Source organism: Bos mutus, chromosome 3, assembly GCF_027580195.1.
Source record: "Bos mutus isolate GX-2022 chromosome 3, NWIPB_WYAK_1.1, whole genome shotgun sequence".
NCBI classification, from domain to species: domain Eukaryota; kingdom Metazoa; phylum Chordata; class Mammalia; order Artiodactyla; family Bovidae; genus Bos; species Bos mutus.
The window spans coordinates 52898776-52912491 of NC_091619.1; the positions used below are offsets into that span (position 1 = coordinate 52898776).

Here is a 13716-nt window from a genome sequence, read left to right on the forward strand (position 1 = left end):
CATATGAAAACAAATAGCTTGGGAAATACTGTTCTAAGACTCTTCTGAATTCTCTAGTAGAGGTGGGTGGTACACCAAAATAACTTAAATCCTTTTCCAGAAAGATGGCAGAAAGATTTGGAATTTTGGGCAGTTCCTCTCAGTATCCCTTTTTAAAAAATTCTTTTGTAATTTACAATAGAAAACAGAAAACAAAAATATCCTGAGTCTAGGTCAGGCTAGAAAGTCAGACTATATCTCCAATATTGGTTTCCTGGCTGCTTTTGGTATGTTGCAGTTTTCCCCTCTATTAAAATTGCTATCTTAAGCCATTATGATTTTAATGTTGTACTACAAAATACCATTGGTTGTAGCTTTAGTAGCTTGCCTGGTACAAAGGTTAAATGTTTAATTTGCCCCCGTGTACTGTTTCCTTTAGACTGTCAGGCAAAGTACCTTGTTTCTAGGAGATATACTTTTCTTTCTCCTGATCCCATTACTCCATATAGCAGAAACTGCTGGTTGTTTCCCAGTAGCTATTACTGAACTCTTTTTTTTTTTTTTTAAGATCACTGTATTATTGATATATTGTTTTTTTCTTTGTAATTTTATTTATTTATTTTTGGCTGTGCTGGGCCTTCGTTGTTGCACAGACTTTTCTCTAGTTGTGGTGAGTGGTGGCTACTTTACTTGTGTTGCGTGGGCTTCTCATTGCAGTGACTTCTCTTGTTGTGGAGCACGGGCTCTAGGGCATGCAAGCTTCAGTGGTTGCAGCTTCCAAGCTCAGTAATTGCGGCTCATGAGCTCTAGAGCACAGGCTCAATAGTTGTGATACTCAGGCTTAGTTGCTCCACATGTGGGATCTTCCCGAACCGGGGATGGAACCCTTGTTTCCTGCATTGGTAGGCGGATTCCTTACCACTGAACCCCCAGGGAAGCCCCAGTTCTTTCTTTAATAATAAGAATCCCTGAATTTTAACTGGTCCCATGGCTGCTCAGCTAGCGTGTATTTCCCAGCTTCCCTTGTAGTTAGCTGTGGCCGTGTGATTGAATTCTAAGATGCACTGTAAAGTAGAAAAGATTTGTGCACCTCTAGAACCAGCCCTAAGGGATGTGCTTTCCCTTTTTCTGCTTCCCATTGGCTAGAATACAGATATGATGGAGGGAACTACCAATAGTCATCATATGCTGCAGAATGCAAATCATCATGAGAATGGCTTATCAAAAAGATAGGGAGTCACACTAATCCAAAACTATCATTATAACTCATGGACTGGTAACCTGAGAAAGTTCTATCTTGTTGAAGTTACTTTTTATTGTTTTTGCTTTAATTACAAGTCTACCTGTATCTTTTCTAATATTGATACATTTTTTGAATCATACCAGAAGTTTAGTTTTGTTTGGGTTCTTTTTTGTCTGCCAGGGATTTGTGAGTATCCAGAGAGGCTGAGAATACTTGAGGTGGTGGATTGGAAGGTTTTCCAGTGGACTTTGATTGATAATTCATTATAGGATGAATAAGCATAAAAATCAACCTGAGGCTTATGAATACAAGCTACAATGGAGGAACAGCAGTCCTGTGGACTTAACAGAAAATTCTTCTCCTGATAATAGTGATGGTTGCTCAGTCGTGTCTGACTCTGCAACCCCATGGACTGATAGTCTGTGGAATTCTCCAGGCCAGAATACTGGAGTGGGTAGCCAATTACCTTCTCCAGGGCATCTTCCTGAACCAAGAATCAAACCAGAGTCTTCTACATTGCAGGCGGATTCTTTACCAGCTGAGCTACCAAGGAAGCCCTCTCCTGATATAGTTTACCAGTAAAAAAATTATAGAAAATAACTACTTTTTTGTGATCAGTGAAATAAAGCTTCTTTAATGTCTCTATTAACAAGGGTCAGAAATAAAGAAGATAGCACAAGGAGACAAACACAGTAAAACTGTTTTAGATAGCAATAAGCTGACTTAACATTCTAGAAAATTGAAACAGTAAAACAGAAAACAAACCTGAGAATATAGAGAGTGAATTTTGGAAAGTGGTAAAGACAGGATAGCCATTATGGTACTATTTGAAGATGCAGGTGAATATGATCAAGTATTTAAAGGTACAAGAAAACTTTACATTGCTCACAGAAGACCTTAGGGTTGCAAAATCAAGACTCCTGTGCACCACTGGGGAATGTATCCTTAACATTTAAAAAGTTTTATTAACAGAAATTTGTATGCAGCTAACCAGTAAAAATGTTACCTTGAAGGGACCTACAATTTTACTGATGAATTACTTCTCTGTGACAAATGCTAATACAGTGAAGTTAACTCTCAGTCCTGTTTGTCTTGTGACACAGAAGGAAGTCATAGAACAATCTTTTAAAAATTATACATAAATCCACAAAAATACAGAGCTTGAGTTTTATTTGCTGATTGTCAAATTTATTTGCTGATTTTATTTGCTGAGTACCAGTGACCACTCACTGATACTTCTTGGGCCACATGGTACAGTTTTATTTCCCTGCTCGCTCTGAATTTAAACATCCCATGGCTGGCTTTGGCTGTGGCTGGTGGCCTGTGAGTAGAAATGTTACTATTGGAAACGATTAAGTCAGTGCATAATTCATTCCCCGGCCATGATGACTGGCTTGCCTCAAGAAGTAGCAATTCCATCATCCTGAGTAAGGACTGCATAGAAAGCAGTTCTGTCCCCTGCTATACACAGGTAATATGAATAAGAAAGAAATCTTTGTTTTAAGCCACCTAACTGCTGAATGTGTTTATTATCTCCAAATAACTTAGTTTCGCGAAAGTACTAGAAGAATAATGGCCTACAATGTGCTATGTAAGAAGATAATATGTAATAAATACTGTAGTCTACTGAGATGATAGACATTTAATAAGCACAACACTTTTTCCTCATTTAAGATGCTCTGAGGTAGAGTACAATGATGCTTGATGCTTTAACGGAAGACTTTCAGTTCACCTGTCACTTTCATGCATAATGTCAAAGTATTGGGGACATTTTTGTGTTAAAGGCATTGTTTTGAAGGTTCTGACAAGTGCTTTAGATACAAATTATAAATGGGAGTTAAGCATTGGAAAGGGAACAATTCCTTGCCATTGATGGGACTCTATGTCTGGATTGTTTAGATCATTTTTTAAAAATTAAGTCTATTAAAAGTAGCTGAATATAGGCATGTGAAATACAATAGCAATTTCTAGTTAGAAAATGAGATTTTTAAACAATTTATTTATTTTTGGCTGTGCTGGGTCTTCATTGTTGCCTGGGCCTTCTCTGGTTGTGGAGAGCAAGGGCTGCGCTCTAGTTGCAGTGAGCATGCTTCTCATTGGAGCACGAGCTCCAGGGTGCTTGGGCTTCTGTTGCTGCGGCATGTGGGCTCAATCGTTGCAGCTCCTGGCTTCTGGAGCAGAGGCTCAGTAGTTGTGGTGCACAAATCATAAGGTAGGTGTGTGCCAAAGTAGTTGAACAGTTTTAAACTAGTGTGAATGATTTTGGCAGTTACTCTCAATTTCTTCCTGAAAAAAGAGAGATGAAACTCATTCCTTTAGAATATAGTAAAATATCTTCGTTGATACTCTTTAGACACCTTTCTGATAACATGGATTGAGAACTGTGCATGTGTGTATACTATTGAATCTCTTTACCTTTTTGGATGGGAAACTTGATCAGAGTGTGAAGAGATCACACAATATAGATGGAGGGAGGAATAGTGGTATTATATATAGTGTAGTAGTGCTGTGATACAGACTTTTTATCTGATGTTGATTTTAGAAAAATCAGGGTGTGGTTTAAAAAGGAACTGTTAAAAGTTGGCATGTTTCTCTGTTGGTAGAACAGAGGGCTATGTAAGGTTGTATGTTATGCACGTATGTGCTAATTGTTGGGCTTCTGCATGTCAAAGGTTGACTATACCTAAACAGTATGGCTGCCTTGTACACTTATTCCTTGAAAAGATTCTGTAATGCAGTTTCTTTCCAGAGCAACTTTTAAAAATGCTACCGCATTTAGATGTTCTTCAAGAAAATCTTTTATGTGTTCTGACTTTTTTTCTGAATGATCTGCTGTATTTCTTATTACTCATGCACATAATCTGATGGTCTAGTTGTAGTTTCATGATGTGCTATTTGAGTTATTTTGGAAATTTTATTTTCTATAAATACTATGTTTTGAGCAGTAAAGTATAAAAAGAGGGAATGACTCTGAGCACAAACTACAGATTGTTGAATGAGTCATGTAGACCATTCCCACGTATGTGGAAAAATTACATCACTACCCAGTTCTGGGCTTTCTATTTATACTATCCTAGGCCAACTTTTTTTTTTTCCCCCTCCTAATCCAATTTGTCTTTTTTGAGGCAGTAAAAGCAAGTACAAAAGAAACTCATGGTAAGTTAATTTTGGGTCAAAAGGAAAATGCTGTGAAATGAAGCATGCTACTAGCAAACTAGTACTTTATCTTTAGTGTTCCAGAGAGACTGAAAAGACGCTAGTAAGATAAGGAAGGTATTCTCTTCTTACATCCATTGTGTAAATTAAAGTGTTAAAAGTTAATGATGGCATTTGATTTTTTTCACTTAAATTTTTAAGTAACTCTGGATTTGAAGGCTGCAGTAGTTATTTGTTGTGTGTTTTTATTTTACTGACTAGGAAAGTTAGATTCACTTTTCTCCCTTTGAAAACAGGAAGAATGGAGACATGGCAACACTTTGATGAGTGGATACTATTGAAAGGGCTAAACTTTGTCTAAAAGTTTTGTTTTGGTGTTTTGATTAGAAATTTAGTGAAAAGAGCTTGTAATGGACTAGACACTATAATTTTAATCTCACAAAAAAACATATGTATACAGATGAATGGAAAAGAAAATATATACCACAGTATTGACAGTGGCTATCTTTGGGTGTTGGGAATACAGGTAATTTTATTTTGCTTATATAACTATTTCTTGTAAGCAGCTACTCTTCTGTAAAAAGGAACAAAAATCAGTCTCTTTAGAGTAGTCTCTCTAAGACAGGGCCTTGCTTAGTATTGTAGTAAAACTCTGCACAATTACACATTTTACATTAATGTCATTTAAGTTTTAAAACTCAATTTAATTAATTAGAATTGCTTCTCATGTTTAGTGATGTTTGCTCTTATGAGGAGGAAGCAGAGAAATGCATCTTGACCATCCTATTCATGTAACTTTTTCTCCTTATTTTGGGCCACCTGCTGAATCTCTGATCCACAGAAGTTGCCTTACCTGATCTCCTTGCTTCTGCTTTCCTTGGCCATTTTCACTTCCTAAGGTGTGGCAAGTGGTGTTCCTAACTCTATCCCACTTGCCTTGTGACATGGACAAGTGATAGTCCAAGTGAGATCTGGTTATTCCCAAGTGATTTGAGTATTCAAAGAAGAAAACATCTTCTCAAAATCATCAGGAATGATTCTGTTATGTATTTGCTTGTTTTCTAAAATAAAACCCTAAGGGCAGATCACTCTACTCTGTTAACAAGCATTTTAGTTTACTGTATATAGAAAGTGCAGCAGTCTGCGTTGAGTTCCTTCCTTCTGTTTTCTCCCCACCTCCTTTGCTGTCCTACTGCTGCTACTGCTAAGTCACTTCAGTCGTGTCCCACTCTGTGTGACCCCATAGACGGCAGTCCACCAGGCTCCCCCGTCCCTGGGATTCTCCAGGCAAGAACACTGGAGTGGGTTGCCAAAGTGAAAAGTGAAAGTGAAGTCGCTCAGTCGTGTCCGACCCTCAGCAACCCCATGGATTGCAGCCTACCAGGTTCCTCCATCCATGGGACTTGCCAGGCAGGAGTACTGCAGTGGGATGCCATTGCTGTCCTACATACCAGATACTGCAGCAGAGCACTCTAATGCAGGTTAATGTTTTATAACTGGTGCTCTTCTTATTCAGAATTAATATCAAACTGTCAGAATGTCATCTTATTTTTATAGCATTAAATAGCTAATACAAGCAACTTACTTTGAACTGGTTTTTAAGCACTTCATATGGATTGAAACTGTATTACTTAATTTAAAATAAGGTAATTGGGGAAATTTAAAGCTGAATCATTGCACTACTACAGAAATGAGGAAGTTTGTCCAAGGCTAAGCAGCAACTGATAAGAGTCCATAATTTTAACCATTATATTAATTGACTGTCAATACCAACTTTTTTTTAACTACTGAGATAACTTATTTCTTCCATTCCTTTCTGTTTGCTATATATAGCCACAGATGAAAATGGTCTGGTTCCTGCTTTTAATTTTATCACATTGGTGGAAAAGCTAATGTTTTATAAATGCAGTATAGAACAGATTCTGGAATCCCATTTGCATTTCAGTTTTAGTTGTGTGATGTTAGGCAAATTAATTTTATTTCTAATAAAATAAAAGTGATATCTATTTTTATAAAGCTTTAAGGATTGAAAAATAACATTTACAAAGGGCACAGTGACTAGCATATGCAGGTATTCTTGTTAACGCTTGTCTCTGGTAGAGGTATTTACCAGCCATTGAGCATTCCCCTCAAAGCAGTAATCTACACCAAATCTACCCGTCTGGTTTCTTGGCATGGCATTTTTAGCCACTGCTTTTTTGTGTAAAAAGAAAAGTTTACCTATCTTTCTGCTTACTGATTCTAGGCTTAAGTTTATTCTGTATGAATTATTTGACCCCCAAATATTTTCAGTATTTTCAGATAGTTACTGAAGTATCCTCTTAGGCTTAGTTCTTTGCAGAGCATTGCCCATAAAAACTTTGTAATTTCTTAAAACTGTGTATTAATAACATCATGAACAGTGTTTTTTGGTTTTTATTTCTGTGCCTGTTGCACGTTTTGTTCAAATCTTGATTCTTTTTTTTTTTTTTCAAATCTTGATTCTTCATTGTTACTTTATCTTTTTACCACATTGCTTAACTTTATTTTTGTCTTTATTTTGTCTACTTCTTTATTCCAGGAGTTAAAATACAACTAATCATAGCGTAATGTTTAAAGAGGGTTATTATAGAACTGTCACAATAGGAATACTTTAAGATAAATATCTGAGACAAGATACTTAAGCTGAAGCCTGATGTTCGTGTTGAGATTTTCTGGGAATAAAAGAGCTAAGTTGGGCATTAGGCTGTGTTAAATAAATCCTATCTTGATGAGACAATTCAGATTTCCATTTATATTCTCAGGTGACCGAGTTATCGATGTAGGATCTGAGTGGAGAACTTTCAGCAATGATAAAGCAACAAAAGATCCATCTCGAGTTGGAGATTCTCAGAATCCTCTTCTGAGTGATGGAGATTTGTCTACTATGATTGGCAAGGTAATAAATCCATTGGGCAGGAAATGCCAGGTGCAGACTGACCAAAGACCTGGAGTTGGAAACTTTGCAAAATTATCAGTCACTGTTCCCAGTGAGGAATCTCTGTCTAAGATCAGCAGTAAGACTACTGGTAATGATGGTTGCCTTATTTATTTCTTCTGTCTTAAATGGGAAACTAATACATTGAAGTTACAGACTCTATATCTCAGGCCCTTGTTTTAATGAAGCAGTTTTGCCCCCAAAATTTGAGTGTTGTAGGCTCTTTGAGTTCATATTAAAATGCTCCTTGAATATTAGTAATCTTTTCTCTTTTCCCTCAAGACCACTAAGATAAATTGGATCGCTGTATAATAGACTATTTGCTAATAGTGGTGAATTTATGACTCTCCTAAGCTTTACTTTTCTCATCAGTAAAGTGAGAATACTGCAACCTTAGAGACATTTTGAGGGTTACGTGGAAATATGTATAAAGTATCTATACACATGTAGTGTATATAATGTGTTCAGTAAATGGTATCTGCTGCTGTTATATAGAAGCAGTAGCATAATCTTCCTGGCAGCCTGGCTGGCTTTTGCTCTGCTATCTAAATTGGAAGTAATAGTGGCATTATTTCAAAGAACTCATCCAGGAAGCATATGCTATTTTAGGACTTAATTTATACTACTGCATAGTCCATTTTTAAGAAATTAGGCAAAAGCAGGTCATATTTTCATGCCCTATAATTTACATACTAAGTTTGAAAAACATGGTGTGGCTAAGTTAAAAAGTTGACAATATTCAAGAGTATTTTAAAGTAGGTAGTTTCTGCATGTGGCTGGAAAAATTACTAAGAACGTTTATAAACTTCAAGATTGCAACTAATTAATACTGTTACTTTTTTTAATGTTTACTTTTTTCCAGTAGGAAATACATGATTCAGAAACATGTAAAAAGAACAGTAGTTTTCCTCACTCTTGACCCCTAAACTCTGTTTCTACCGCAGTCCCTTTTCCCTATCAGAAACAGGTAACCACTGCTACTGGGTTCTTCTGATTCCTTTGACAATTATTTATGTGTTTGTGGCAAAGAAATTTTTTAAGATGCTACATTTGTCATATGTTAAATTTCTGTATGTATCTGGGAATATTTCTGGACTTCCTATCCTTTATCTTAACCTGGTCTAGTTGTCTAAGGACACACTATGCTATTCTAGTATTTGGGAGCATTAATCTTGTTTTATAACCTTTTCAGCATTTTCTTCACTGGTCTTTTCCATTTAATGTTAGGATAACTTTGTTTATTAAAAAAAAAACAAAAACTTGGTAATTATTTTCACTGGTTAGATTTATTTTCAAATTGGCTCAGGGAAAACTGACTTCTTAATGAAAAATCTTATCCAGAAATATAGTATGTATTTCCTTAGGTCATATCTATCCTTCAGTGGGTGTTTTAAAGTTTTCTTTCTAAGTTAATCTAGATATTTTGCTTTTTTTGTTGCTGTTGTAATTGCAGGTTTTTCTTGGATGTTCTGATTGATTACATGTATGTAGGCTATTGACTTTCGTTTGTTAATTTTGACCTTGCCACTCTGATGAATTCATTACAGTTTGAGTGATTTTCTTGAATAATTCTAGGTATATACAAAGATATTATCTGAAGATAGTTTATCAGTTTGGTCTCAGATTTGTACTTCTCATCTCTTTCCTGCTGAATTTTAATATAATTATACTAATATAATTGCTATATAATTACATTTTATAGTTATGTTATATTAGCTAGTTTTTCTAGTACAGTGTTAGAAAATGGTAGTGACAGGAGGCATTTTTGTCTTCTGACTTTTAGTGGTAATGCTGCTAATGTTTCTCCATTAATCAGTGTGCTGGGGCTGGACTTGGGAGATTTGTTTGCTTACCTTTTTAAGCACCTTTTGGAGATAATTGTGATTTTTCTCCTAGGTCTGTGAAGTTTCATGGTTTATGTTATTAATTCTATAATAATATTTTTCATTTAAAGTATTTGCTAGAAAAACTCTTTAAAACCACCTTAACCTGGTATTTTTTCTTTTGAGGAATAGAGGTTGCTCAGGGTAGATTTCTTGGGTAATATGGAGTCAGATTGTGCAAGTTGTTTTCTTACAATAATTGTTCATTCAGGTTTTCAGATTTTTTTTTGCATAAGTTATAAAAGTTTGTTTTATAGGGTACAGGAGCTGCAAGTTTTGATGAATTTGGTAATTCTAAGTACCAGAATAGGAGAACCATGAGCAGTTCTGATCGGGCAATGATGAATGCATTTAAAGAAATCACTACCATGGCAGACAGAATCAACCTCCCTCGAAATATAGTTGTAAGTTCTTGTCTATATTCTGTAAACTGTGCTGGCTTTGACTTAGCATAATTTTAGTGAACACATGAAATTTTGCTATTATGGTTAATTAAATGGCCTAGAATTAATTAAACTTAGTTTCTCTGCTTTGAGGACTTCCCCTCATGGCTCAGCTGGTAAAGAATCCACCTGCAAGGCAGGAGACCTGGGTTCGATCCCTAGGTTGGGAAGATCTGCTGGAGAAGGGAAAGGCTACCCACTCCAGTATTCCGGCCTCGAGAATTCCATGGACTATATATAGTCCATGGGGTCGCAAAGAATCAGACACGAGTGAGCGACTTTCACTTTTCTCTGCTTTGAAGGATCGAACAAATAACCTATTCAAGCAAGTGTATGAACAGAAGAGCCTAAAGGGGAGAGCCAATGATGCCATAGCTTCTGCTTGTCTTTATATTGCCTGCAGACAGGAAGGGGTTCCTAGAACATTTAAAGGTAAGTTTTTAATTGTTTAGATATAAATGTTAATCTATTTCATATTAAAGTGACAGGCCAAAGTCAAGCAACTTGGATGCTTAGTAAATTAAGCTTCCTGGTTACATACAGTAATCCACTTAAGTATCTTTCTAAACAGCACCTTATTTTGTTCCTTGACAAAAATTCTATGATCATATTGATCATGTTCTTTTCAGGCTGTTTTCCCATGTAAAGTCATGTTAGTTCATGTAAGCCCCATGTTCTTTGCTAGTAAGGTCTTCTGACTGTATTTTGTGAGCTTTGAGGCCTGGCCTCAGAATCCTTTGTTGCAAGTCTGTACACTGGATGTACAGCAAAGTTTCCACTCCCAGCAAGCACAGGTCTCTACAGGTGAGAGAGTCAAGTCTTAGAATCAATGAAATTTTTTCTCTTGAGTTAGACAGTTTTCATTTTCAGTTAGGTTGAAGGCTTTGATAGAACTAATATTTTTCATGTAGTTTTCAGTTTATGCATGAAAACATGACAGCTTATTCAGTGTTGCTGTGATACTTGTACATTTTAGCTTAAGACTATAATTACCCTTTATTCATCCAAGAATATTTTATATGTTTTCTTGTGTCAGACTGAAGAGGCAGTGGTTCTTGCAACTAAAACTAAGACTTCTGTTAAATTTATTCTTAATGTTAGTTGATATTTTAGAACAGGGTCAAATACTTAATCACATTTTGATGTATCTGTAATTGCAGGGATTACATGTATGTATGACATTGTGTAACTTGAGAGGCTTTCTTTAGTTTGAATATTTTCTTTCATTTTCTTGATACACCCCTTACAACAGATTAATACATATCAAAGACATTTTTGATTGATTGAAGAAACTTGCATGAATTGAAACTTCAGAGAAGTTAATATTTTGAAATATTAAGACCTACATTTAGCTTTTTTTTTTTTAAAAAGCTTTTGTAGACATGTAAATTAATTGAGAAATTTTAAATTAGTTTTGTGAGAAGTGTCACTCAGAATTAGATTGATCTTTAAGGCAGGATAGAATTTTGCAGTATATTACTTTTATAATAAAAAATGATAGATTTTTAAGGTGAACTACACGGCCTAGGTGGATTGATTTATTTAAACTTCTTTTGTCTTTTAGAAATATGCGCTGTATCACGAATTTCTAAGAAAGAAATTGGTCGATGTTTTAAACTTATTCTGAAAGCTTTAGAAACCAGTGTGGATTTGATTACAACTGGGGACTTCATGTCCAGGTTTTGTTCCAACCTTTGTCTTCCTAAGCAAGTACAGATGGCAGCGACTCATATAGCCCGTAAAGCTGTGGAGCTGGATTTGGTTCCTGGAAGGAGCCCGATATCTGTGGCAGCAGCTGCTATTTACATGGCCTCACAGGCATCAGCTGAGAAAAGGACCCAAAAAGGTAGGATTCTTCATCAGGAAGAGTATTGATAAAATTGTGAAGGCTGTAGTATGTGATTGCATTTCCATTTTAAGTTATGAGGCAGGTACAGGCATACCTCATTTTGTTGTACCTCACAGACACTGCATTTTTTTTTTTTTTTTAACAAATGGAAGATTTATGGCAATTCTGTTCGTCAGATGATGGTTAACATTTTTGGTTTTTAGTAATAAAGTATTTTTTAATTAAGGTATGTGCATTCTTTTTTTAGACAAAATTATTTTGCACACTTAATAAACTACAGTGTAAACATAATTTTTTATGATGTACTAGTAAACCAAAAAATTCATGTGTTTGGCTTTATTGCAATATTGGCTTTATTTTAGGGGTCTGGAATTGAACCTGCAGTTCTCTGAGGTGTGACAGTAAATATCCAGAGCCTGTGTTTAAGAGGTAGTTCCTTAGCATCAAAACTTAAGAAAATACAATATTTTGCTTTTAAGTGGCTCATAAATAAAAATATTTTGCAGGCATAACCCCGTGTACTTTTTTCTTCATTTTGAATTAAGTAATTTTAGTTCATATATTTTTTTTCATTTTTAGAAGTTGTTTTTATTTGTATCCCCTAAATATTTCTGGCTATTTGGAATAGTCTTGTTTTTTTCCCACCTCAAAACTTACCTTTTGAATCTTGATAGGAGGCAGCCATTCTTTGTTTCTCTGGAGCTGGCCTGAACCCTACAGATACGCACACTATAAATGTGTGCTGACCATCAGGTTTTACCTTTCTGTGAAATCTATTCCCTTTCTTCTTTTGTATGCTGTTCAGTTTCTTCATGAAAATACTGTTCAGCCTTCAGCTATTTTTTAATTTACTGTTGTAGAACTTTCAGACAGATATTAAGTGAATTTCTTTATAAGCATGATAAGCATGTATTTGTTAATACTTCTATGATCCTCAAAAAGATTTATAAAGAAGGAGAAGCTGTGTGCTGTGCTCTGCTCAGTCACTCAGTTGTGTCTGACTCTTTGCGACCCTTTGGACTATAGCCCAGCAGGCTCCTCTGTCCATGGGATTTTTCAGGGGAGAATAGTGGAGTGGGTTGCCATTTTCTCCTCCAGCACAACACACGGCATTCAGTAATTAATTACTTCTGTGATCCTCAAAAAGTTTTGTAAAGAAAAAGGAGCAGTCCTAAATTTAAAAGTGAGGTAGTGAAATTACTTGCTGCAATAACTTAATACCCTATTCAGAATAGCCTTTTACCTCAGCTTACGCTGTATGTTCCTATGTTAATAAAAGTAATAAATTAGATAGAAGAATGATTAGGCAGAAGAAGCCAGCCATTAGTTATTTAAATGTGCCATTATCCATTCCCTTTGGGCTCCACTTGCATTTTTCAAGAAAATTTTGAGTCGTCTTGGAAAATTGAGAAGTTGTGGCTGGACAGATTGTCCTTACCTTCATTCCTATTAATAGTTGTAAAGTTTATTCTAATCTTCTTGACACTTTGTGTTTCACATGAAGGGTTTTCTTGAAATATAAGGTCCTTTCTTTCCCTGCCCAGCAGCTAGTTGATATACAAATAGTTTATATAAATTGGTATTTATGTCCAGAAAAATATAATGTAACATAAGGTAAGGAAATTTAATATTATTTATTGATGGCCACATCCACACTTTGAAGCCATAAAATCTCACTAGTTTGAACTGGAAAAGATAAAACTCTGAAAAGATAAAATGAGGTTGTATTAAAGGATGTGTTTTAAAAATCTATTTTAAGTATAACTAACCAAATAATTGTCATGTGGCAGTCCTTTGGGACTTCATTTAAAAGAAGAAAAAAGTGACACTTGAGTTTGAATGGTAAATGCACATTCTTGGATTCCTTAATAGACTATAGAAATAACTCAAATGAGCTCAATATATATGCTCCAGTATAATAGTGAAAACCATCTACATCATGCTGTAATATATAGCTATTTGATCTCAGATGTGTTAAATAGAAAAAAGTTTGGAGAAGAATATTTATAGTGTGATCCCATTTGGTTTTAACCTTATAAGAACCTCTTAACAGAGGTTTGCTAGGGGAGATGTAGGGGAACTTTAAAACACAGAAATAATAAAGTGAATTTCTTTATAAGAATGTATTCGTGGATTACTTCTGTGATCCTCAAAAAAATTTATTGTGAAGAAGTCAGTTCTAAATATAGGAAGCAATATAATAGTTA

General features: G+C 35.4%; 1 protein-coding gene across 2 annotated transcripts in view; it reads left to right on the top strand.

Moving 5' to 3' along the window:
* The window catches only part of GTF2B (general transcription factor IIB), a 30895-nt gene that overhangs the window by 16497 nt on the left and 682 nt on the right, over positions 1–13716 (top strand). For both annotated transcript variants that reach the window (XM_005888418.2, XM_070367736.1), the window contains exons 3-6: positions 7162–7295; positions 9475–9621; positions 9963–10092; positions 11225–11506. In XM_005888418.2, the coding sequence (XP_005888480.2) occupies positions 7162–7295; positions 9475–9621; positions 9963–10092; positions 11225–11506 (693 nt within the window). The remainder of the gene's footprint in view (positions 1–7161; positions 7296–9474; positions 9622–9962; positions 10093–11224; positions 11507–13716) is intronic.